The sequence below is a fragment of the Drosophila santomea genome, chromosome 3L, assembly GCF_016746245.2.
Source record: "Drosophila santomea strain STO CAGO 1482 chromosome 3L, Prin_Dsan_1.1, whole genome shotgun sequence".
Taxonomy (NCBI): Eukaryota; Metazoa; Arthropoda; class Insecta; order Diptera; family Drosophilidae; genus Drosophila; species Drosophila santomea.
Window position 1 is genome coordinate 11,544,041 of NC_053018.2, and position 24,714 is coordinate 11,568,754.

General features: G+C 40.3%; 1 protein-coding gene across 1 annotated transcript; it reads left to right on the forward strand.

Annotated features, from left to right (window-relative positions):
* The first annotated feature begins 22,238 nt into the window (after nucleotides 1–22,238).
* Nucleotides 22,239–24,340, forward strand: LOC120447716. The gene is made up of 2 exons (XM_039629250.1): nucleotides 22,239–22,285; nucleotides 23,277–24,340. Exons 1-2 carry the CDS (start codon nucleotides 22,239–22,241, stop codon nucleotides 24,229–24,231), a joined length of 1,002 nt encoding a protein of 333 aa, XP_039485184.1. The 3' UTR covers nucleotides 24,232–24,340.
* Nucleotides 24,341–24,714: the final 374 nt, after the last annotated feature.

Genomic DNA, 24,714 nt, shown 5'->3' on the forward strand with positions numbered 1-24,714 from the left:
ACACTGAAATTGCCTTAATGAATCATTAAATACAAATTACACATAATCGGTGACATTCTCCCCATCTTTTTCCTTCATTTCCCGGTGCGAGTTTTCTTCTTTTCTTTAATGGGTGAGTGAGTATATTTTGTTTTCCTCATGCGGGAAAACGTTCAGTCATTCTGCTCCCCCTCAAAGTTTTTTTCGCTTCGTGTTATTTTATTTAGGTTTTCTTTCATTCATTTTTTTTTTTGTTTTTATTTGATGAACAAAATTGCGTGCCGATGCAAGAAGGCAAAACACGCATAATGGATAAATGCGAACGGCAACGGCAACGGCAAAATGAACAAGGAATAAATTCTAATTGCATGCTTTTGGCATAAAATCAAAATTCGTTATAAAAATGCGAAAAGTGAGGAAACAAGGGAAGCCGAACACAATCACACAAAAGCACCAACAAAAGGGCAAAAAATTGCTTGCCAAATATGCCCAGAATGAAGTCAAACAAAAACCTAAAACAAAAACTTTTCAGATATTTATTGGTTCTCTTAGCCGAAGCATTACTGCACTTGGGTTCCTGAAAAAAACATTTTACTTCGCACTTACAAGATTGGCAAAAGAAACTAGTTTTGCTTGTGAGATTAGAAAAATTACTTATAGTTTTATGTAATAAAATATTTTTTATAATCAATACATTTAACTTTATTTATACGATATAATGGAGTTACTTTGTGTTGCCCTTAGCTTCTAAGCTTTAACTTAAAGCATCGGTATATATATTATTACTACATTATTACTACTTAATTAACATTAATTACATAGCTTACGAATAATCTGCTTTACATATGCTAAGATTGTAATCCCATTCATTGGCAATAAAAAGATATATGTCGAAACAGATGATATGCAATTATAATCTATATCATATATCATCATCTGTCATATATGACATATATCATAATTTTCTTTAAGGAAAATATGTATAATTTTAATTTTTTTAAAATTTTAAAATATTTGTTAATCTTAATTATCTGAACCCGATTTAAATCTTCGTATTCGGTTATCCCTTTCTCAAAGGGTAGGGTATTCCGAAAAAATCAGTTTTAATAAACGTGTCAGGCAACAAAAAGAGGCAACGGTAGCAGCTATATATACACTATATATGTATAAATATATAAGTTTATATGTATGCATACCCATGTGTGTGCGTGCATGCAACGCATTAATTATGAATTTAATTCACCCAGGCCTTTGGCTGTGTGTGGCAAGGGGGGCGAGGTGGGCAATGGTGGCAAGGAGGTGGGGGTGGGGGACACGCAGGCAAGTGGCAAAGTCAACAAATGTGCAACGGACACAATTTTCTCAATGCACAAACACGAGGCCAGCCCGCGGCCAAATGGCCTGGCCCCTTCCCCATATTTTAACCCCTTCTCGGCCCCTTAACCCTCTCGGTTGCCCACAAATTGCGGCGATGTCTTCGGTGCCTTTGCCACTTTTTCGTAATTTTTCATTGGAAATATCGCGCTACGCAGTTGATTGCAGCATTTAATTAAAGCAACAGCAACAGAAGGAGCAGCAGCCGCAGCAGCAGCAGCAACAATTTAAGAGGGACACCACCAAAAATTAACACACAAGCAGAAATATGTTTAATGTATATCTTAAGATTAACATTTACTCACTGAGTGCGAGGTTTTTTTTAAAAGGCAGCGCTTTTCAATTATACAAGGTTATAAAATGGGAATTAATTTCAAATATTTCTTTTTTAAGCAATCACTTTTATAAAACAGAAAACCTGATTTTATTCATTTTATTTTGTTTTTTTTATTAAAACTACTCACCCTGTAGAACCTTTTGTTTTGAAATCAATTTGATGGCAGTGCAATTTTTTGCAGTGCACCTCCAAGAACCGCATCAACAATTGCAATTATAACAACAACAGCCAAAATCAGAGAAGGAAAAAATAATATAAAATCAAAGCGAAAAGCAGCAGCAGCAGCAACATCCTGAGGCAACAACAAAGCATAACAACATGTTGCCGAGATATTTATGCGCAACACTTGACAGATTTATTTATGTGAGGTTATGCTGGTGTGCTGATTCCACTCGGCCGCCAATATATGTACATATATACGTATATGTATCTGTATCTGTATCTGTTTGCCTTCCATGCTCAATCATTCTGGAAATCGGACTGGAAGGAGGAGGAGGAGGACGAGGCGTAGATGCATCAAAGAGATAACTAAAAATTTTCGGTTTTAATTTCTACACTCATATATCAAATTTGCCACATATGTACATATAGATTTGCTTCTGTGAAACTAATGAACACACTCTTTCATTTATATTTGAAAATATCAATCATTTTTTTGGGCAGCCATGTGTGCACATACAGGATTCATATTCATCTGTATCGCTGTATTTTAGTTGTAAAATTTTTTAACAACTGATAAATGTGTTTTCTGGGCTTGCAAACAAATAAATTATGATAAAAGTTATCGTGAAAATATCAATTCATTGTTGCACTTAAGTCAATTCTACCCAAATGTTTATCCAATGCTACTTTTTAAAATTTACCCTATCAAGTCTATGGACCTATTGCATGTTCTATAAATTCCCGAAGGTTTGCTTGTCCAAGCATCACATGTCGAAAAGATTAGCCCCATTTTCCATATTTCTAGCACTCGATGCGTTGGATAAATCCAACGTCGATGGGGCTGGTGCATTGCGGGGGCACGGGGCCATAAATCAATTTACATTTTCTGGGACTCTTCCTCTTTTTTGGCAAGTTAAATTTTAATTAAAATAGAATGGAATGGATTCGAAACTAATCGAATCGAATGGCATGGCATCGCATCGCATGGAATGGAATGAAATGGAAGCGACCGCAGCCGAAATGTGCCCCAGTTCGATGCGTGGATAGCGACAATTTCCCAGAGACTTTTCAGTTTCGAAAATAGCTGAAATATCTGCTCTAGTCCGTGCATCGCACGTCCGATTCGGATACAACATAATTATATTGGAAGCTGGCCCATAAATCAAAGGCATAGTGTCGGCACAGCCACTGCAACTGCAACTCGGTTGAAGGAATGGAGCTGCGAATGGGTATGGCCATCGAATGGCACACTGAAAGAATATGTGTGTACTGCTTCGCAAATAGCCATATGTGTGCCTATTCCCCAGTTTGTGTTGCTAAATATGTGAGCAGTAACTTATGAACATTTTGAAAACGTACATCTGTTGTATATTTTTAAATATAAGTTTTAATTAAAACCTCTGAATTCTAATATGATTACTTAATAAAAAGATCCACAAATATTCTCTCACACTTTTCTCTCACACTTTTTATAAATTTCTTCCAACATTTTAGCTCTATATTAAGATTTCTTTCTGTGTATATTTCGTGGTAACGAAAAGGGAAATGTTTGTGTGGGCGTTGCGGCCGAAGAAAGAACCTCTCCACCATTTGGCAGCATGTGGCAAGTACGCGAACGCAAACGCAAACGCTTCACTGCAACTTGTAGCTGCAGATGAAACTGAAGATGATTTATGCTGCATTTGTCTGTCTGTCTGCAGCATGTGCTGCATTCACCCAAATTCATTTTAACCAAGCCCAATAAATTGAAACAATATTTATTTTCGACTCGCTGCCAACATATTTATTACCGCCGCATAATAAAGGCGCAAGGCATTCACTAATGAATTAAAATTGAGCCAACAAGTTGAGGAGTGAAATGTATTGAATCAAGTTCTGCTTTTACAATCAAAAGTGGAATATTTTCCGTTCAAAATGGCTTTGCTTGCAAGATATATTTTCTAATTCCTTTAATGTTAAATGTTTTAATCATGAATTTTTATAACAAAGGTACAACTTGTTTATGCTAAAAGAATATAAAATATTTGCTATAAAATGACTGGCAAAACTCGTGGAGGGCATGCATAGAACACAAATTTAATAAAAATATAGTTCATTTATTCGGTCTTCCATTTGATTTCTTATCTGCCGAACGACCTCCAATAAAGTTCGCATTTGATGGCACACAAATCAAATGTTTTTCAAATGAAAACTACGTACACATAGTGAGTCGTATGGGGCACAAAGCCACTCGTTGTCTTGAGTTTGTTAAATGATCTGTGGACGGTGGCCCCAAAGATTTCGAGTACAAATTGGATGCAGAGGGGGAAGGGGGAATGGGGCTGGAGGATGGGGTCAGCGAAGGTCAGCGGTGTCGTAAACCGAAATTTGTTATTTATACACGAGCGTTGACACAGAATTCGGGCAAGTGCCATAAATTATCGCATAATATTAACATACAGCCACGTAACGAGTGCCACATCTCGTGCACTTTATGTTCTGGTATTGGATTACATAACGCCGACCCGGTTGAGTTATGATTGCAGCGATACGAGGCCGAAAATTCCTTACCATATAGAACCATAGAGTTGTAATATTTCATATTTTATTGGGATGAAATATTGTTGCATCATCAGCGCCGGGGGAAGTCTGTCAGAAGCTAGAGACCACAACCATTTCCCGATGAGTTATACTCCTTGAGATGCCTTTTTTTCTGGGTTCCACCATATGCTCATTGACCGGCAATTTATTCAGCGATAAGAAACTATGGTTGCTCATTTGCATTTTGCTGATGGCATCTGGTTAACAAATTCAAGAACCTAAAGAGTGAAATTTTATCGTATGAAATGAACTTGGGTGAAAAAGTGACTTTAAGATATCAAAAGACCACTAAAAATAGATTATAACCACACTTCAAGGCAGAATAAATATTACAACTTTAATAGGCAATAGTTAAATATGCTTTAATGACTTTAAAACACCAATTTTTGCTTTTTATACAACTTTCTTAAGTTGAAACTACCTGAAATGTCAATATTTGACAACGTGCCTGTACATCAGTCTCTGTAATTTGGACTCCCTAATATATTCCACTGCATCTTTCACCACCGAAATAAGAAAAGCGGCGTTTTCCGTGGCCATAAACAGCTATCAAAGAAACACATCCATCGTTACGGACATTAATGTCGCTAAGAACATACTGTAATCAATGAAAAGCAGATTAAAGTTATTGCCATGACCGATTCTCAAGGCAAATGCTCACCGGGATAACAAAAAAAAAAAACGAGAAAAAGGAAACTATGAAAGAAGGACTTGCAGAGCTTTTGTTTGGATACCAGGGCGGGGATTACGGATTACAGCCGGTTGCCATGGTCATAAACATTTTTATTACGCCAGTATATGCCCATTCAAATCTGAGCGGGATTGATCCGTGCGATTCTCACGTTGTAAAAAAATATAAGCGAAGAACTTTGTTCTTTTGAAACCGCCCCGACTTTTCCACCAAACTTACAGCTGCGCTGGCCAGAGAAACCGATTCCCGGTGGCATGTGGTGTAAATTTCACAAAGCCGGAAATAAATCTTAGTTATGCCTCGGCCGAAATCCCTCAACAATGGAACTCAGAAACTCAAAAACTATAAATTGCGTCATAATTTTGCGCTGGCAAACAACAAAAGGGGGAAAACGGCGTTGGAAAATTGTGAAAATCTTTTTTTGGGGGTTCAGTTCAGGTTGTGAAAGAACGTGAACTAAGCGATCATCGGGGTGCAGCAAGAAGCTTGTTATTATTGCCAGGACACACCCATTTAACCCAAATGCATTCCCATACATGGCCATACATTTACTCGCAACCCTCGAGAAGCGCGACTTTTATCATGCAAAAGATAGTGCCTTTCGCCGATCTTCCTTGAGATGCTTGGCCTGGGAAAGGGCTTTATTAAATATCTATAAATCAGCGAGCGAAAATTGTATTGTTACGCAAATTTTGGCTTTCACCTCCTTTAGAATTCACGCATTGACAAAAGGTAATTGTAAACTTGTTGCCTTTTGTTAGGCAGCCCAAAAAAAAAAATAAAAGAAGTCCCCCAGAAATCGCAATCTATCAATAAAGTTGTCGGGTAGGTTCTTGACAATGGGTGCACGGGAAAACAACAAACAAACAGAGCCCGCTTGACAACGCGAATTTTCCAGGGGTTTCCACTCAACTTTTCCTCACAACTCTCGTTGGCCATTGTCTGCGCTGCGGTTTCCAGTTTTCCTCGTCGCTCTCACATTACAGATCCGGGAATTATGCCCCTTCCCTCGAGATATTTTTTTTACTTTATTTTATTTTCGGGATCCTCCTTTTAAGGGTATGGGTTCAGCGTTCGGATCCCCCTGCAGTTATTAATTACGCATCAAAAGATACCGATCTGCAATTTGTATCTGAAGAGGCCTCCCAGTCCAACTGTGATTTGTTGCCCTGCCTTTAATGGCTTCTATCTTCGATCTTGCCCCGATGCAGATCCATTTGCATATTATGAAATTATGTAAATGGCCGCCCCAAAAAAAAAAAAGCACAGACGCAGACAATAAAAACAGTAGTCGCCTTCGCCGCCCAAATTATATGAGAATTAATTATGGCAATTAGATCTTATCCGTTGCGGTGGGTCCTCCGCAGTTCAGTTGGCGGTGGATTATACAAAATTTTAATTAAAAATTAGTTGGCATTTCATTTTACGCTCATCAATTAGTTGTTGGCCATCGGCTAATGATCTTTGTGGCGTCTGTGGGGAAAAACTACAAAGGAGCGGATATGAAAATATGAAAATATGAAAAAGGGGAAATCAATTTGAACTGGTCATGGAATCCATATCACCTTGGGGTTTCGGCGTTCTGAATGTTATATATACCATTTGAAACAGCACCTTTTCGAGTTCCATTTTAATGTGCGAGTTCCCAGGCATCTATGCCTATTTAATAACATATTTCTCATGGAGCCACAATGATATCCGAAACCAATTTATTTGTAAATGAAGGGAAAAGAGGGTAAGATTTAATTGGACCTGAAATAGATTCCAAGAGTTAAAAACACATGAATAGATAGTTATCATTTGTAAAATACTACTTTCAGTGGGATAGCAAAATAGTTACACCATCGAGAATTTCCGGAATAATTACTGTGCAATGCAATGCTGCAGCATACGACTAACCAGATAGGTAGTATTATTAATCCAGATCATGGCAAATTAAATTAAGTTCCACTCGTAATCCCGCACTATTTAATTAAACCATATCATAGATGTTAACAAAGTCAATTGTTCTTTCGGTTTTTCCGGGGGCATTCGGTAAAGTCCCAACTAGAAAGATTCAAGTGGTGATCATACCGCCAGTTGAGCATTTTTGGAATGCTGCGGAAAACAAAAGGCGTAGCCAGAAGGGAAAAACGCCAAGAATGAATCTCATTTCCCGTGGCATCGGCGGTCTGGGAAGTGGCCAACTTGGAGACTCCAACTTGGCTAAATGGGAACTTCGCACCGTGCCACTTACAGAAAATATGTGGTAATTATGCTGCCAGTTACAGACAAACAAACAGAACCGCCAGACTCGTGGAGTCGGAGGCCGGTGGACAGAACACAATGTTGTAAATTGTGCAGTTGTCGAGTGGATTCTATTAATTGTTCGGTTAAACGTGAATTTTCACCGGAACCGCTGGCAAGTTTTTCATACGCTGGACAGGGAAAGGGACTGCGGCCAAGTCGGAAATGTGGCTTTTCTATGGAACTTTGTGGTACCCTCGAAAAACAAACATTGTCATACCCTCGAAAATAAACTAAACAGCATTCATGAGAAAGCAGCGCTGTAACAGCTCAATTTTTCAGTCTCCAGCTTTGGTTTTAAAATGTTTATTAATGCATTTTATTATCAGCACTTAAGCATATTTCCTTATTAAGAGGTATGCGCCTAGTTCATCCCAATTCCTTGAACTTTTTCCAGCTTGTTTTTGATCTTTGTTGTGGCGTTTTGTTATGAAATGAGAGAGAGGCAGCGAAGTGTACCGAACCGCACCGCACCGGCAAGAACTCAGCTGCTCGAACCACATACCAAGATGCCCCATCCCTCACCAGACTCCCTTAGTCGCGGTTACCTTCCTCCCGATCCCCTATGGCACTCCACTCCTGCAGTCCAGTGTCCCACTCCAGCTCCATTTCGACACGGCAGAAAATAATAACCAGGTGAACTTAGATACAACAGGATCTTCTACCCACAGATAGTTTACTTTGATATTTTGTTACACTTTTCAAGATACTATCAAAGGATGCGCAGAGTTTAGGGATATCAAGAGCCCTCTAAAATTTTATAAAATTTGTATTTCTTTTCTCTCAGTGCAGGCTCTCAGCTGTTGTCGTTGTCGGTGTCAGTCGGTCGCCTGTTCGCTCGGCTGGCTGGTTACTACGAGTATAAAGTCTGTCGATCGGCGGTTGTCGTTGTGTTGCGGGTTTCCGGTATTATGCCCATTTACGAAGGCTGCGAGAAAGGCAGCTACAACTTGAGAAGTTCTAAGGTTACAAAAAACCGACAGCAGCAAGAAAGCAAACAATAATGACAGCGACAGCAAAACGCTGATGGGACAATGACAATGCACACTGGGCCAAAAGCCCAGGAGAATGGCTTCAACTTGTTCGTCCAAAAGAGCTGAGGATCAACAAAGACTATAGTAGTTGAAAAGCCATATTTATGAGCTCAAAAACATAACTATCTACTGGTCGTATGCATATATCCTTAATAAGCAATTATTAAGGAATCAATTAGTGCAAGAAAAGCTTTTTAGTTTACAACTCAATGTGGAATATTACGTAGTATTGCGCTGATGAAATTGAATGTCTTCAATTTAAGTAGACACTCTATTTATATACATTTATAAAAGGCAGCATTGTTTGTGCCGCAGGCTGTGAGGCGGTCTCTTTGAGGCAACTTTGAGCGTACTTCAAGACATATTCCTGCAATCAGCTACTTAATTTACTATCACCTCGATCTGTATAGTTTCACTTGCCGAGATCAGAGTGCGGCTGGATGAAAAACCAAGTAAATGCGAATAAATAACAAGCGGCCAACCACAGTGACACCGACAGAGATAGAGACACGGACAGAAAAAGAGATAGAGATAGAGACAGAGACACTGACGACACAAGACAACGTCAGGTCAGCTGAGTGAGACAGGCGACCAGCAGCTTTAATTGTGCCAAAACATTCTGAGTGCCCGACTACCCGTACTTCTACCGCTACCTCTACCTTCACTTCCACCTCTACCAGTAGATAGTTCTTTGAGCAACAGCTGATTCCGGTTGGTGGGGGTACTCAGATGGTACTCAGTGGGTACTCAGGGGGAAAAAGGGGCCAAAAGGGGTCTCTGAGGTCGGGGCTCTACTGTCAATGTCATCATCAGGGCCCAAAACCAAAACGAGTATCAAAAGCGGTAGCAGGCAGGCATTCCGGTAGCCGCTGACGTTGGAAAACAGAATGTGCTGGCTCTTGGGTTACTCGGGATCAGTGCTGGCTGACTGGCTACTTTCGAGCTAGAAAACACTGGGAAACCAGTTAATATATTCATAAATATAAGAATATTCTCTGCAAAATATGAAAAGTAAGTAAGAACTAGTCAGTAACTAATACAATTTACATCCTCTTATATTAGAATAAAATGTTATACTTTCAAATATCTTAACTATATGTGTAACATATAACACCTTTTTTGAAACTAAAAACTAAAATGGTACATACCAAATTACCCAATGTAGTATCTAGTAAATATGTCTAGATTTCTATGTAGCTTAAGTTTAAATGGAATTTTTAGATGGTTCCTAATGGCCAACACTATTTGGGTTACCTTTGATGAAGGTAGGGGAGTACGCACAGAAGTACAACCAGCGATGAGGGACGCGGAGGGCAGAAGATGACGCTGTCTTCTCGGTCGCTGCTGGTACTTAAGTTTATGATATGAAGTGCCACGTCCCCTGGAGTCCCCTTCCCCCTTCTTCGACTTCGCCCCGCACTGAAAATCAACCTTCGCATTGTTGTGCAACAAAAGCGTTGAGAACTTGTTAAAAAATGAGTGGAATTTCGCGCTGCATTGCACTTGGGGCACCAGCGCCTGCGAAAAGGGTCTTGGTTGTTTATGTGGATGTGAGCGAATCATGCGGGCCAGGATGCCAGCTGAGACCCAGCCGAGGATGGGTGCACTGGGGGAAATTGTAGCTTGCTTTATTACTTATTTAGGGCACTGTCTAAAAGACAAAGATGACAATTTGCTGGGCACAAAGTGGAGTTAGTTGTACTTTATTATGGTATATCATATATATAATACATACTCAATGTAATGATGTTGCTTAGCTTTGATCTTTCTTTCTCTGCATGGCTTTGCACTGGATGTGGTTATTGCCCGATCCCTGTCTCCGATCTCCCGATCCCTTAAAGCGATCCCCATCTGCAGAAGCCCTTGTCATTGTTGTTGCAGCAGCTTAAGAACCCGAAAAGGGTTGCACCCCAGCCTGATGATACTGCCACAGCCACAACCACGACCACGACCCATATAATAAGCTTGATAAAATCAACGCTCTTGTTCAGGCACAGAAAAAGCATAAAAAATGCAGCCATAAAGAGCAGTAATCTAGAAACAATTACTAGGAGCACGGAATACCCATTGGTAATAAGGTAAAAATAGTATTAGGAATAATTATACAATATGAAATAAATTAAGAATATATATGAACTATAAACTATGGAGTATTCAAACAAATTATATGGTAAAATTAATTACTCTGATTTGAATATGTTAAACTGATACGCTTAAATTAATATAAATGTACGCGTGACTGAATGCAGATTTCAATGCAGATACCATGCCCAATATTTTGCAGAACTTTGATTCAAAAATGTAACCCGTATTCCTTTGTGCACACCCTTATACAGGGTAGGGATATAAAGCGTAGGGATACAAATTGTTTTCATTGCATACGGGAATTAGCCAGCGGCTGGGGGCAGAGGATCTCGAAAATCCAGGGTGGATGTGGCGATGTCAGGACAGCGGACTTGTCTGTCGGCCCATGAAAAACAATTTGGAATTTAATCTGTTCCAGAGGAGAGATGCGCACCGCAATGGCTATGGCATTGGCAATGACAATCCCGAATCCCGAATCCCGAATCCCAAATCGCGAATCTCGATTCTCGAATCGCAATCGGCATCGACGTTAGCCCGTTTGGTTGCCAGTTTGCTGGTGTGCTGATGTGCTGGCTGCTTTTGTTTACTTGTTGTTTCGCCTTTATTTTTTTTTTTTTTTTTGGGTGGATGAGCCCCGGCTTATGTGCAGCCAACTTGAAGTTGAAGTGCAGGGAACTTGCAGCGGGATTAGTGTCACAGGAAAGTCGAGAAGAGCGCTAATAAGACGGCAGTTCCGCTCCCCAGCGACTTGGGCAGATTTGGCGACCAACTTTTGCCATCGGTTTGTTCTTGCGGCGAGAGGGGGCGAAAGTTTGAAGGATTTGCGCAATTTCCTATAATTGAAGCAAGCCGGTGGAATCACATCATCATCGTCCTTGATGCTGTCAAAGCATTCTGTGGCTTCCTCTTGTTCAGTTCAGTTCAGTTCAGTTCAGCCAGCACAGAAACTCCGCTCCATCGATGGCTTTGCTGTTGGGAAAACTGCCTGAGTGCCAGAGTGGCAGTGTGGCAGAGTGGCCACTTTAATTGGATCCACGTGAATGGGCCGTGAAAGTAGACTTTTTCCATGGTTTCTGCCAAGAACAAAATAGAAAGTTCGCCATCAACTAAGATCAGCCAGATTGATACGCTTTAAACTTGAGTTGTCTTGCCTGCCATTAAATTTAATAGAATATAATGGGACATAACAAATATATGGGTCTTGCCTGTGTTGCCTGAGTTTGACTAGGAAAATTACACCATTCAAGTTGGCTAAGCTTGCAATTTTAAAATAATTTTTTTGTCCCATAATATGGAAAAAGTTGGAAGCTGAGGAGAATGAAGTAAGCATTATAGAAATATCTTGGGGAATTAAATAATTTAAATTAGGTATAGTTGCACAACTGATTTCTTTATTAAGTAAGCTACACCAAGTCAATTATATGTCAATAATGAATTAAGAGAGCCAGTGAAAGGAGTGAATATTCCAGCATTCACCACCCAATGACCCACGACCCACTTAAGTGTGCAAATCTCGACCATATGCTGGAAACCACCGACACGGTCATCGGATCCACTGGCCGTCAGCTGTCCAGAGCCCAGTAACTTGTTCTCCAAACGGGGCATGCATCCACATTTACCATTCGACCAACCATCCATCCATCCACCCATCCATCCATCCATCCATCCATCCATGCACCCATCTAGTAACATGGCAAACACTTCTTTTGTTTTGTGTACTTTTCGTGGTATGTTAATTTTGAAGAATGCCAGCGGTTGGGGTGTCTCCATTTGTGTGTTGCCAACTGAAAAGAGCACAGGAAAATACAAAAAAAAACCAGAAAAACAAAAAAAAAAGAGCCAACGCACGCATAATATATTGTATTTTAGCCGTGCCCGTGACCATGTCCAGGGTCGTATCTTGTATCTCATATCTTATGGCTCGTATCTGTATCTTGCGGATCTCACACACCCGCAGTGTTGTTATGTTTGGGCTTGTGAAGCAACTCCAGCCTCAGTCGCTTGCACTCGTCGTATTCGTATATCCGTTCGTAGTCGTTAGCTTCTGGTATTTTATGCCGTCCATCGCCTCTTCCTTTCCATTCGGTTCCATTCTGTTCCTTTTTCTTTCCAGAACACCTTGCCCTTTCTTTGCCAACATTTTCTGGCCTGTCGCTTGGACGGCTTCTGTTGTTAAGTTGGCATTAATGTGTAGTCGTTTGTAGTTAATTCGTTGCCTGTCTCTTGCCCTCTTCCCCTCTTCCCCGATCCACTGACCCCGCAACCTCAACCTCCGCAGTCCGGAACCCCCAACCCCCAGCCCACATCTACCCTCTTCAGCTCTTCAGCTGTTTGGCTGTTTGTGCCCGGGATGTCTGCACTGAATGACTTTAAATGTATCTGTCCGCTGCAAAGTACCGAAAAAATATATTACACTTTACATGAGCCGAAAAAAAAGCGTAAGGAACGAGCGGAAAAGACGACAAAAAACGCACCCAGATACACAAAACACAAATGCCGAAAAGAAATAGAAAAAAAGGGGACGTGATTATAGAGGAAACTTAAGAAGTACCCTGCTATTTAAGTATGGAATAAGCAGAGCTTAGGATAGTAAAATAATATTTCTATAAATAATTTAAAAGTATAGTAAGAGTATATAGTGCAGTATTGAAGAAACTTAATATATATTTAAAGTGAAGGAAATACTAGGCATTAATTGATTGGATTTTAAGTGACAAATTACCGATTGATTTATCAGTAAAGCAGTAAATTTAGGTATGAATATGCTTGGGTGCAGTTTGCAAAAAGTGAAAAATTTTATTTACAACATACAAAATACAAACTGTATTTAACTTATCGGATATTTAATAAATGACTTGTTATTAATAACTTAGTTTTTATGTTGTTCCCCCGACTGACAGCGTTTCGCTTCTACCCAAGATGTCTCAAGGGTATAACACTGACACAAAAAGTAAAAACGATTTGCGACTCAAAGTGAAATTAAATGAAAAGAGAAAAAAGCATTTCCTCGACCGGGGTGATTTGGTATGCTCGCTGGTCCGTCCACCAGCTGAGACTCATTATACGAGTACTACTCGTATATCCCATGCCATATAGTGCTGGCCAACTATCATTTCCACTTCCCATTCGTCCTCGTTCAGTTGACTAAGTGTACACAAATTAGAGCAGGTTTATCTGATAAGAGTCGGAAATTCTCCCCTCGCACACTGACTGCAATCTATTGACGGACATTTAGCATTGTTTCTTTCGCTTTTCCCCGCCAGCACAACGAGGGGTTGGGGGTAGATTATTTTCGCGTTTTTCTTTCGTTTTCGTGTTTTTTGGCGGTTTTTCTTTCGCCCCGAAAAATTTCGTTGAGCTTGGATTGCGTTAATTTGGTAAATGTTTTGACGTTCTTGCAATTAAAAAGGCACCGGGTGACTGGCGAACATGCTGGCAGAGCGGACAGACGAACGGACAGACAAACGGACAGACAAACGGACGGACAAACGGACAGACAAACGGACGGACGTACGGACTGGGGCCCTTCCGTTTGGTTTGGTTTACTTTGTTGAACCCGTGACACCGGGCGTCTGTTTTACTAATTAAAAGCAATGTTCCAGAAATGTGTTTACCTGCTGCTAATGAGTATCCACAATGAATTGCTGTCGTAGATAGTCAGTTCCTCCAACTTTATCCGCCGTTGGCCTCCGCCAGCGAGTTTCTATTCTATCCACCAAATGTTTCGCTGCCGCATTGCGGATTTTCTCCTATACAAATGTATATTAAAATACATATATATATATGTATATGTATATGTAGGTGCAAGTGTGTATGTGTGGTCAAGGAGCGTTACAGCAACAGGACTCCTTTTTTGCTGGCTGTGCTGAAGCGTTAAGATAAGGGCCAACACCAGGGGGAAACGAGTTTTTTCCGCTAAAAATAGCAGTTACATTATGTAAGTTACATGGTAAACACAGGCTGATCCGAGCGATCATTCCAGGTGGCTTTTTAATGGAATTATCTTGCCAGTTAATTTAATTATTTTTGTGGTTTTCTTTTTATCGCGCTGTGGTGCAGCAAAGGTGTAGTAATTTTCGTATTATTGCGCGAATTAATGAATTGCTAATAGAGTTATTTATACAATCTTGTGACCAGATGACACTAATTAAAATTTTGAAGGGAACAGAGCATATTTATCCTTTTGACACCAGTTTTTTTTGATAAGCTTCAAGCTCTTGTTTTCATCCTAAATAAATTTTAGGGTAAAAGTATTTTGGTCTGCATATAAATTTCTAAAAAAGAGCTTGCATGCAAAGGGGAAATAAAAACTCTTGGCATATGTTATCCAATCTAAGCATCAGCAGATTCAAAGAAAGTTGCTGCAATTGTGTTGTCAAAACTAAAAGCACCCGTACATGTCGGCCACCATAACTTTGATATCTTATTGGCCCCGAAGATTATCTGTTACCTATCCAATTGTCCAAACCCCCGATGGCAGAATATCCCAGGCGGTTGGTAAAATATTTACCCGGCAGCAGCTGTTTGAGTGCCAAAGTTGTCATGGGGAAAAAAGTGCATAAATATAAAAACTAAGGACAGGACGAGCTAAAGAAACGCGTCCTTCCACTCAGGTTGGCATCTTCATATTGGTTTTCCTACTGCCGCTTGATTTTTGGTTTCTTTTCTTGGCTCAGTGCGTTTCAGTTGCTGGCGCTGCAGTTTCGGGTGCCAGTTGTGGTATCTGAAAGATACAAAATATGCTCGGCAATTTACCTTTTTCAACTTTATTGCATCGCGTGTACCCTGGAGTGTGTGTGTGTGTGTGTGTCTGTTTGTGTGGGGGGCAGTTTTGGCCAGTGCCTCAAACTGAAACTCATACTCAAACTCAAACTCGAACTGAGAAATCAATGTGTGTAACGAAAGGCAGCCGAAAATAAATGTTCTGTGAAGGAATTTCGACGGTTTTTGCTGCCGTGTGTCTCTGGCATATCCATTGCCATTTCCATTTCCATTCTGATTCCCATTCCCATTCCCATTTCCCTTAGCAATGCCAAACCATTTACTCCGGTCTCGGTTCGAGCGGTTTCGGTTTCGGCCTTATTTGTTTGCCAGCTTGTGTTTATACCTTTCGACTTATTTAATGCCTTTACTTCAAATGGGAAACAGAACCTAAACGAACCGGCAAAGGGCAACGGGCAACAGGGGGGGGACAGACAATGGAAGTTGTTTTCTTTTGTTTTGTTTATTGATTTAAGTTTATTGCATGCACCCGAAGAAAAGCCCCTCGAGGCGTTTTGCAGTAGGAAACACCAATGGTGTATTTACAAATTAATTTACCATTCTAAACATAACATATGAAAATAGAGGAAATGAATAATTATGTTACAATTAGGCAACTAGCACTTCGGCGTATTTTTATGATATTTTCTTAGTAACAGTTTCTGTATTTTTAAAAACAATTTAAAAGAATATAGTTTTGTGAATCATGTTTAAGGAATGTTGAATCTCTTTATCTCTCCAATATTATTTCCATATTTTAACCATTAGGTAATTCCACTATGTAAACATAACTTTTCTCGCCAGATTCGTAAGATCTTGGCCTTAATGTGTTAGATAATTTCAAATAGACCTTGTTCAACTTCCATTAAAAAAAAATACCTAGATGATGTCAGATAGTCACTACATCTGTTTTCGGCTTTGGCTTTCCACGAAATCTTCTATGCTGACCCTAAAATTATCAAGCTTTAAAGCATGCCGCTGTGAGAAATATTTTGGAGCGACAATTTCTCACAGTGTACGCATGAACGGACATCTACAGGAAATAGGTGTAAGTTTTCCTCTTCGTGTTTTCGTTGTTTTCCCTGTGTTTTTTAGTTTTTTTTTTTTTGCCAACATTTCGTTATAATGCGTTTGTTTTGTCTGCCGGCCGGTCAGCGATGTGTGGGCAGGGGGCGGCAGGGGGTGGTGCTTGAGGATGACGGCTGGAGGGGGGCAAGGGGTCAGTCAGGGGGCGGGGCAGTTGCAATTGCAGTTGCAATTCATGCAAGAACGACAGCAACACAACCGACAAGCAGAACGAACTCGAATGTGAATACGTAAATGGTAATGGAATCATATGTTATGGGGGGCGTAAAAGTAACATAGGGGCGTGGCTGCAGCCCAAGCACACCGGAAAAAAAAGTAAAGCTACCAATCCTGTTTGATTGCTAACTGCTATTATCTCTTTAAATATTACCCACTTATTTAAAAGAAACTAGTGATTTTGCAGTTCCATTAAATATTAAACAATATCAAATTTTTTATAATATTTTTGACATATTTTCTGCACATATTGTATACAATTGTTAATGTTTTAATCTGCACTTTTGACACTACTTTTTTAGAACTCATTTACTAGCACCCGAAATTCATTTAAATTTTTGCAAAATAAGATTGACATCAAACAAAACAAAGTTAACTGAAATTGAAAATGTTCCGATCAGAAAAAGTTATAAATATTGTTGCTGTGCAATTGGAGCAGCACAGAAACACAAAAACACAAGAACACAACAGCAACAATCAGCGAACAAGCGCGCAAATAATAAGTTGGGAAATTCTGTGAAAGCAACAGCAACAACAGCAACAATAGCCCCAAATGCCGAATGGCGAATGCATAAAAGTATAAACAATTGACAGATTCATAAATATGCAATTTACTTCACTTTTTATTTCGCTTGCTGCATTTCCTGTTTCGGTTTGTGTTTCTGTGTGTGTTCTGCTTCTGTTCTGTTTCTGTTTCTGTGGCGATGTTGCTGTGTGTGCTGTGTGTTTTGTGTGTTCTGTGTTTTGGTGGGCACTAAAATTACCCAACGGCAACCAAATGGCAACACATGCCCATAAATTAGCATTTAGAAAAAAAAAAAGAGGAAAACCGAAATAAAAATGGAAACGACCAACCGACCGACAGCAGCAGCAGCAATAGCAACAACAAGCCAAAATGCAAAGAGAAATGTAATTCATTCCCCAGCAACAAAAGCAACAACAGCAACCAGAGCAACCAAATGGACCGAAAGGCAGAGGAACAATCAGGCAACTTGGGGCACAGTGGGTTAAATGTATCCATCAACTATATTTTGTACTTTTTTCATACAAAAAAATACGATTTGGTGGTAATTTATGGTGGCTAATTCATATTTGTATGTATATTACAGACTCAATGCTTATTTATTAAACATCAAAATACTTATGATAACATTTATTTACTACCTATATCTACCCATATTTATTTATTTATTTATCTATAAGAAAGTTCCCTTAGAACAGTGAGTTTTTGGCGAACTTGCACCACCGTTGATCCCCAACTACTGGGCCGCACATCTACCGGCACACAGAGAGAAAAAGCTTATGTAGATTTAAGCTTAATTCGATTGGGTTTTGCTGCCTTTTTGTCTTCGCTTTGAAGTAAAAAGCCAAAAATAAATTGGACTTATGCAGCAGGAGCGGCAACAACAGCAGCGGCAAGTTGGCCAATTTGCGGCAAGTTTACGTTGCCGGTGCGGCTCCATTTCGTTTCGTTTCGTTTCGTTTTGGCCAAAAAGAGATAAGTCGGGTCAACAACAACAAGGGCCAAACTGCTGTGCGGTTTAACATGGCCAATTTGACTACGATTTCGGGTTTTCGGCATTGCGATTGGGATTGGGGATTGGGTTTAAGATTCTCTGGTAGCGGCGGGTGGAGCGGGTGGAGCGGGTGGAGCGGGAGGGGCGGATCCTGGTCCGGATAATACCAGGGTATAATTTAGCTTACTAAATGGCCTTCTAAGTGCGATAAAAGGACTTTTTATTAAAATTTCAAATGGCTGTCCGGCAAGGACAAATCCGGAAAAACATAGTGGGGGTGGATTGTGGGTTTGCCAATTGACTTTTATTAAGAGCCCCAAACCCCCAATCCTCCCACACACTTCACCCCCCTCTCACTCTACCCGGCTATTTATTATGTCAAAGTTGGAAGCGGTTTTTAGTTTACAGCGATTGCCTGTGTTTGCTCTGCGATTTGTGGCGATTTCTTGTGCCATCGTTGTAGTTTTGTTGGGACTGGAATTATAAATTATATACTTATACGTATGTTATGCGAGTAGCTCTGGAGATAAAGGTGGGATATGTTGGTAGCTTTATGAGGGATGTATATAAAAAGGATAATTACTATATTATAAATGCCATCCGCTACTATAAACGTAAATACTACTGCTACTTCCTAAAGCTGCTACCACAACTACTACCTACATTTGATTACCCCATTGTATAAAGACACTGCGTGGTAGGTAGCTAGCATTTTCTCGCAGTGCTGGCCGCGTCCAATTGGTATTCCATCAGGGCGTGCCATCATGCATTGTCATTACGCGAAACGCAGGGCCTTCACCTCGCCCGCGCCAAATCCCAGCGAAATAACCAAATTTAATAATAGCGTGAAAAAGCATTCACCTCTTTCATATGCAATCAGAGTCGGAGTCAGACAGACAAACGGCGGAGCTGCAAAAAGTAAACTAAATTCTGAATAATGATGGCCACGCGGAACTGAACTGAACTGGAACTCGAAATTCGAAACTCGAACTCCAACTGGAGCTTCAACCCAAGCCCAAGCCCAATCCGAATCCCAAACCCAAAACCCAAAACCCAGATCCAAACTCCGGTTCTCTACGCTTTCTGATTACGCCGCGTAATAGTGGGAGTGGGAATTGCTATGGAAATCGGCATGGAAATGGAAATGGGATTGGGATGGAGCTTGGGGCTTGGAGCTTGGGGCTCGGAGGTGGGAAAGGAAGTGGGTGAAATTTCGCCAGCTGAATGTCGAATGCAAATCGTAATTTGGGGGCTTAACGTTTGATGGGTTTTTAATAAATGTGCAAAGGCACAGATTTAATGACTGACCCCTTGACTGGCTGCAAAAGAAATGATTAAAGCGAAATTTATGCAAATTTGTGGTTTTAAATCGAATACAAATAGTTGCTTTCAAACATAAATTAACCAATAAACTGATGAAAAAACCTCATATGTTATTTTATAGCAATTAACTTAAACCATAAATATTTGCCAGAAAATATAACAAATTAATTAAAATTCTGAACGCAGTTCGCAGCTTACCACTTGATGGGTGTTTAATAAGCTCATGAGAGTCACAAGAAATTACCAAAATTTGTCAGCTAATCCAATGTGGGATTGACTTCTGACTGGACCCCAAAAAACTCCTCGACTCGAATGGATGGATGGGAAGCTGGCTAATAAGTGGGATTCCCTGGCTAGCAGCGATTGTCTGTGCATGAATCATGCACAGCTTTGACATTTATGGCCTCAATTTATTTGATAAATTTCACACGCACGTTATCAATTGGCAGGCGACAGTGGCTCCCCTCGGTGCTGGGCAATAAATTTTGACGGATTAGTTCGCTTATGAGTGGCATCGGTATCGGCATCGGCAAAAGGACTCGATTCCTCGATTCCTCGATTCCTTGCTGTCCAAAACGGGGCGAGTGGGCGAAACTATTCGCCATGGGATAAACTGTAATAATGGCCATTATTATTTATTTTTATTTTCCTCCCCGCTGTGTGTGTGTGGCGTATCAATTTTCATAAGATATCGATGCCTGGTTATTGATAACCGTGGCTAAAGTCATATTATTTCCCGGTGCTCGCTTCACTGCGCACCGGAAAAGTCGTGAAAATACCCTCCGATTGATAAATTTTCACATTTCAGGCCTGCTCAGCCCGTGCATTTGTCAATTTTGGGCGCAGCTCGGTGGAGCGACTTCTGAATTCCCTCGGATTTCGATGCGCGGGGGGAAATCATCTATGCAATGATTTCGGCACAAATGAGATAGTCATAAAGATTATAAAATGGGGGGTTGGAAGTCGAGGTAATGCCATGGGATGGTTGGTCTGTCCGAAGCAAAGGAATTGCCCTCATTCAAACTTTTTGAAAAGAGTCTTCATCTTGGAAAATAAATTACCAATGACAGATTCTTAAAATCATTTTATTTCTACTTCAATGGGCTTAATATCTCCAAATTTAGGGGTATATTATTCAGCGGAATAATATCACTGCAATCTAAAAAGACACTTTACTTTTTGATTTGCATAACATAATATCGATTAGATAGACATAGCCAGCTTTTAAGATGAGATAGCAAGTAGAAAGGGGTAAATAAACAATTAGTTATCCACATTGTTGAACCCCTTAATGAACATTCTCCAGCTCACCATAAGCTGCATTTAATCAAATAATGATAATTGCTCCAATCCAGGCAATTTGCCGAAGCCAATTGATTAATTAATAAGGTGCTCGAGCTTATTTGAAGCTCAGAATAGAGCCCGGCAATGATTTTGGGTGTGACCGTGCCCTGGCCACCAACCAGTTTCGATACTCCATTTTCTGGGCTACCTACATAATTTAAAGCTAATTAATTTTCCTGGCGCAGCTCATTCGAAATACATCAATCAAAATGCGAGTAGGGGGCTAATTGCATTTACCTGATGACGGTTTTCATTTCGGTACCGCCCTCTTCTTCAGCTTTCCATCAATTGGTGACAAATTATTCACGCTGTCATGTGGAACACTTTTCGTGTGTGCTGTGCTTTGTGCTCTGCATTGGTTTTTGGTTTTGGATTTTGATTTGCCTTTGGCTTTGGTTTTTGGTTTTTGGATCGACTGAATTTTGGAGGTACATTTTTGGGGTAGTTTGTTGCCCTCAACATAAATAAATAGAGGTGAAAGAAAACGCTGATTAGGTATTATAATTAGCGGTTTGTTGGTTTTAATATTTCCCGTTTATGTGAATGGCATCAATTACCGAATACAATCAAGAAATTACGATTTTGTTTTCACTTGATGTTTGAAGGGAATCACGCTTTTGACGTTCATGTAAAGTGATGCTAATTAACACTTAAAAAAAGGCGACAAGTAATTACTTATTTGTTGTACATTTCAGTTTGAAGGCTAGTAATTGTGATGTTTCCATTTAAGTTATGTTTAAAATTATGACATGTATAATTTAAGTGACATTCTTTTTCCGTTCCAGGTACTGAACCCTCTTTAACATGCACCTCAAATCCCAGTTTTTTACACCTCATCCCACTCATGCCTCTCATTCAATTATTAATTTCGATGTCTTGCCCTCTGGTGACCCACAAAGAAGACGTAGAGTTAAGATGGCTTGTAGATAAATAGGGTCTACGAACGTGTTCGTCCGGCCCCTCGATATGAGAATTATGGGACACGTTGATATCGCCAAAATCTAATGCCTAATCCTCGAAATTAATTACCTTCGCTGCACCTATGCCGCATTTCATTCAGTCTGTTCCTATGAAATTAAGCGCAAAGAAAAGAAAATTCCATGTAGCTGAATGTGATCCTAGTGCCCAGATACGAGCAGCTCTCCAGACACCGTACTTATACTTATGCCCGTGCACGTTCCACGTGAGAGCATCAAGATAGTGGGGAAAAAACGTGAAGGCGGAGGCCACTTGACGCTTCCTTCGTGTACACACTGTACTTGCACTGAAAAAGAAATGTACAGGCAATAGCAGGTTCATTTTGCATTAGTTTCTACTGCTATAAAATAAAATATTCATAATTATAAATTAGTTTATTCTGTAGTTAATGAAACAAAGGGATTACTTAAAGAGTTGCTAGGCTAGAAACTGTAGAGATTAACCATGTTTTTGACTGTGGATTTTTTTCAAGTGGCACCCTGTCTATGGCTTGGATTATAGATGACCCGGCCATCGTCAACTTCATCGTCATGTAAATTTTTGAAATATAATTGGCCTAATATTTCAGCCTGTCTGTCCGCCGTCTGTTGGTAATACCCGGTCCCAGACACGTACTACGAGGGCCAACACTCGCACTTGGTTTCTGGCTGGGTTAGTTGGCCCGAAAGCCCATGGCACTCGTACTGGCACTCATGCTGCAGGCCATGATTTTTATCAGTTTACCTTAGTTTGTGTTTGGCTAACGCACCCAATTTTCCACGGAATATGGGTGTAGCCCGTTGCCAGTTGCCTAATGTGGAAACCTCCTTCCATCCTCGCGTTTCAGCCCAACCCAACAAACCAACCAAACCAACCAAATCAACCAAACCAAACCAACCAAACCGACCAAACTAACAAACAGCAAACAGAAAACGACACAATCCGTGCATTAGCCAAACTGAAACTCAAACTCCGACTACAACTCAACTCCATGCCACTTGTTTGCTGAACTTTTGATATTTTCCAGCCAACTCCGATAGTTGTCAGTTGGGATCCGCGAACCTTGGCATTTGCCTGGTCTACGCTCGATATATGTACAAATGTATCTGGGGAGCAGGTGCTGCACTGAATGCGATCCGCAGCCTGGGAATATTCAATCTAGCTGCTTGGCTGCTCCACCAACAATCATAATGCATTTATAGAATACGAAAAAAGATGTGAGGACTGAAGAAGTGAACTATTGCTTAAGAATTAACTGAATAGTGTAGGTATAGAGCATCATGCTTAGCGGATAATGATCATGACTTTATTAGGTTGTGAGCAATATTTTTCTTTTGTTATTTGGTAAATAAATAAGAGCTTAATAGAAATACTTAATAATTACTTCATTTTCTGCATTTTTTTAGGGCTTATTAGGCGGTTAATTTAATTAGATTTGTTTCAGAACTATATGCACAATTAAAAATGCTTTATATATAATTAAATTGTCTTCAAATAGGGTACATATTTAATGTGCAAACATGTAATGTTTTTGTGCCGAGAAGGGCTTTGCTTTTTGTGGCAGAAAACATTCCCAGTTTTCAAGGAAAATACAGACTCGTTTTTCATTTATCAAAAATACATATTTTCTTTGTTTGGAAACTAAAGGCTAAGATGTCCAAGTCATCGCGTTGTTTCAAGCTGCCGCCAGTCAGCTCCTCTTCCGTGTCCTCGATTTCCGGCAGCGAATCGGGGCAAGGATTGGAGGACATGTTGCGCGTGACAAAGGTGCTAACTTCCCAGGCGGAGAATGAAGAGCGTTTCTTGTACGGCGATGGGCCCAAGAAATCGAATTCGGATCTACAGAAGAAGGTCAGTACACCGGATCCGGAAGAGGAGGTGCCCATGGATCCACCATTTGTGGCAATGGTCAGCAACTTGCCAATGGAGTGCACCGAATCCGAATTGCAGAAAGTGTTTCAAAGTTTTTCGATCCGTTCTCTAACCATTCCCAAGAAGGGAAAGCGACCCAAGGGATTCGCTTACGTGGAAATGGATTCACGTGGGGATCTCATTCGTCTGCTGAAAATGGATAAGCTCAAGTGCCGCGGTCGTTGTCTCATGGCCAAAATAAGTGAATTGCCGCCCGAACCACCAAAAAGGGGAGCTGGAGATGGCTTTTTCACTTTTTCACGTTCATGCAGCCAATTCGATATAAGCTCTTCCCATTATTCGGCCAGTGTCAGTGATCTCAGTACCATCGATTCGCCAGTCTCGGCGAATAAGTCACCTTTCCTTCCGGAAAGTGAGTCGTCCTTTTACGGCAAGGAAAATCCCATTAAAAGGGTACCAAGTAGTACAGAGGAATTGGAACGCCGTATGGAGCTTCGTCTTCAGAAGCTGGCCGAATTCGAGAATGCTGAATCGGAGAGAGTCGCTAGTGAGTGCCAGGATGATCAGGATTCCTTCATGTCCTGGAGCGATGCCCTGGACGAGATTAGAAAATCTGAGAATATTTAGTTTTGTTCACAGCTTTATCGCAGCTAAAACCGCATCTTAAAAATAAAAGCGATATAATTGAACGTTTAAAAATGTTCCTGTTCTCTGTAATAAATGTAATTTAAATGCACCTACAGAATATTTTCATTTGCCGCATATTAATTATTAAAACAATGGGCTTTCGATTAATTTTCCTTTGAAAACGCGAACCTGGGAAACCCGTCCAGTGTGCACAAGAATTATGGACCCAAAGTGAGCTAATTAACAAAAATGAAATGAAATGCTGTTAATGAACGGTGAGCTGTTCATTTGCCTCTTGGCAACAGCTGCAGGTTACCAAAACGGAAAGCCAAAAAAAAACCGAAATTAAAGAAAACAATTTATCAACCATATTGACTTAAAGCTGTCAACTGAATTAAATTAAACTGATTTATTAATGTGGCGACAGTTGGGCGATCAAACCGCTGGCGTCCAAAATGCGATGGTGACTGTTATTTTAGCCCT

Coding starts and splice junctions, on each gene's coding strand:
- LOC120447716 (XM_039629250.1), top strand. CDS start 22,239: ATGGCTTGGATTATAGATGACCCGGCCATCGTCAACTTCATCGTCAT. Junction 22,286..23,276: donor ATCGTCAACTTCATCGTCAT/GTAAATTTTTGA, acceptor TGTGCCGAGAAG/GGCTTTGCTTTTTGTGGCAG.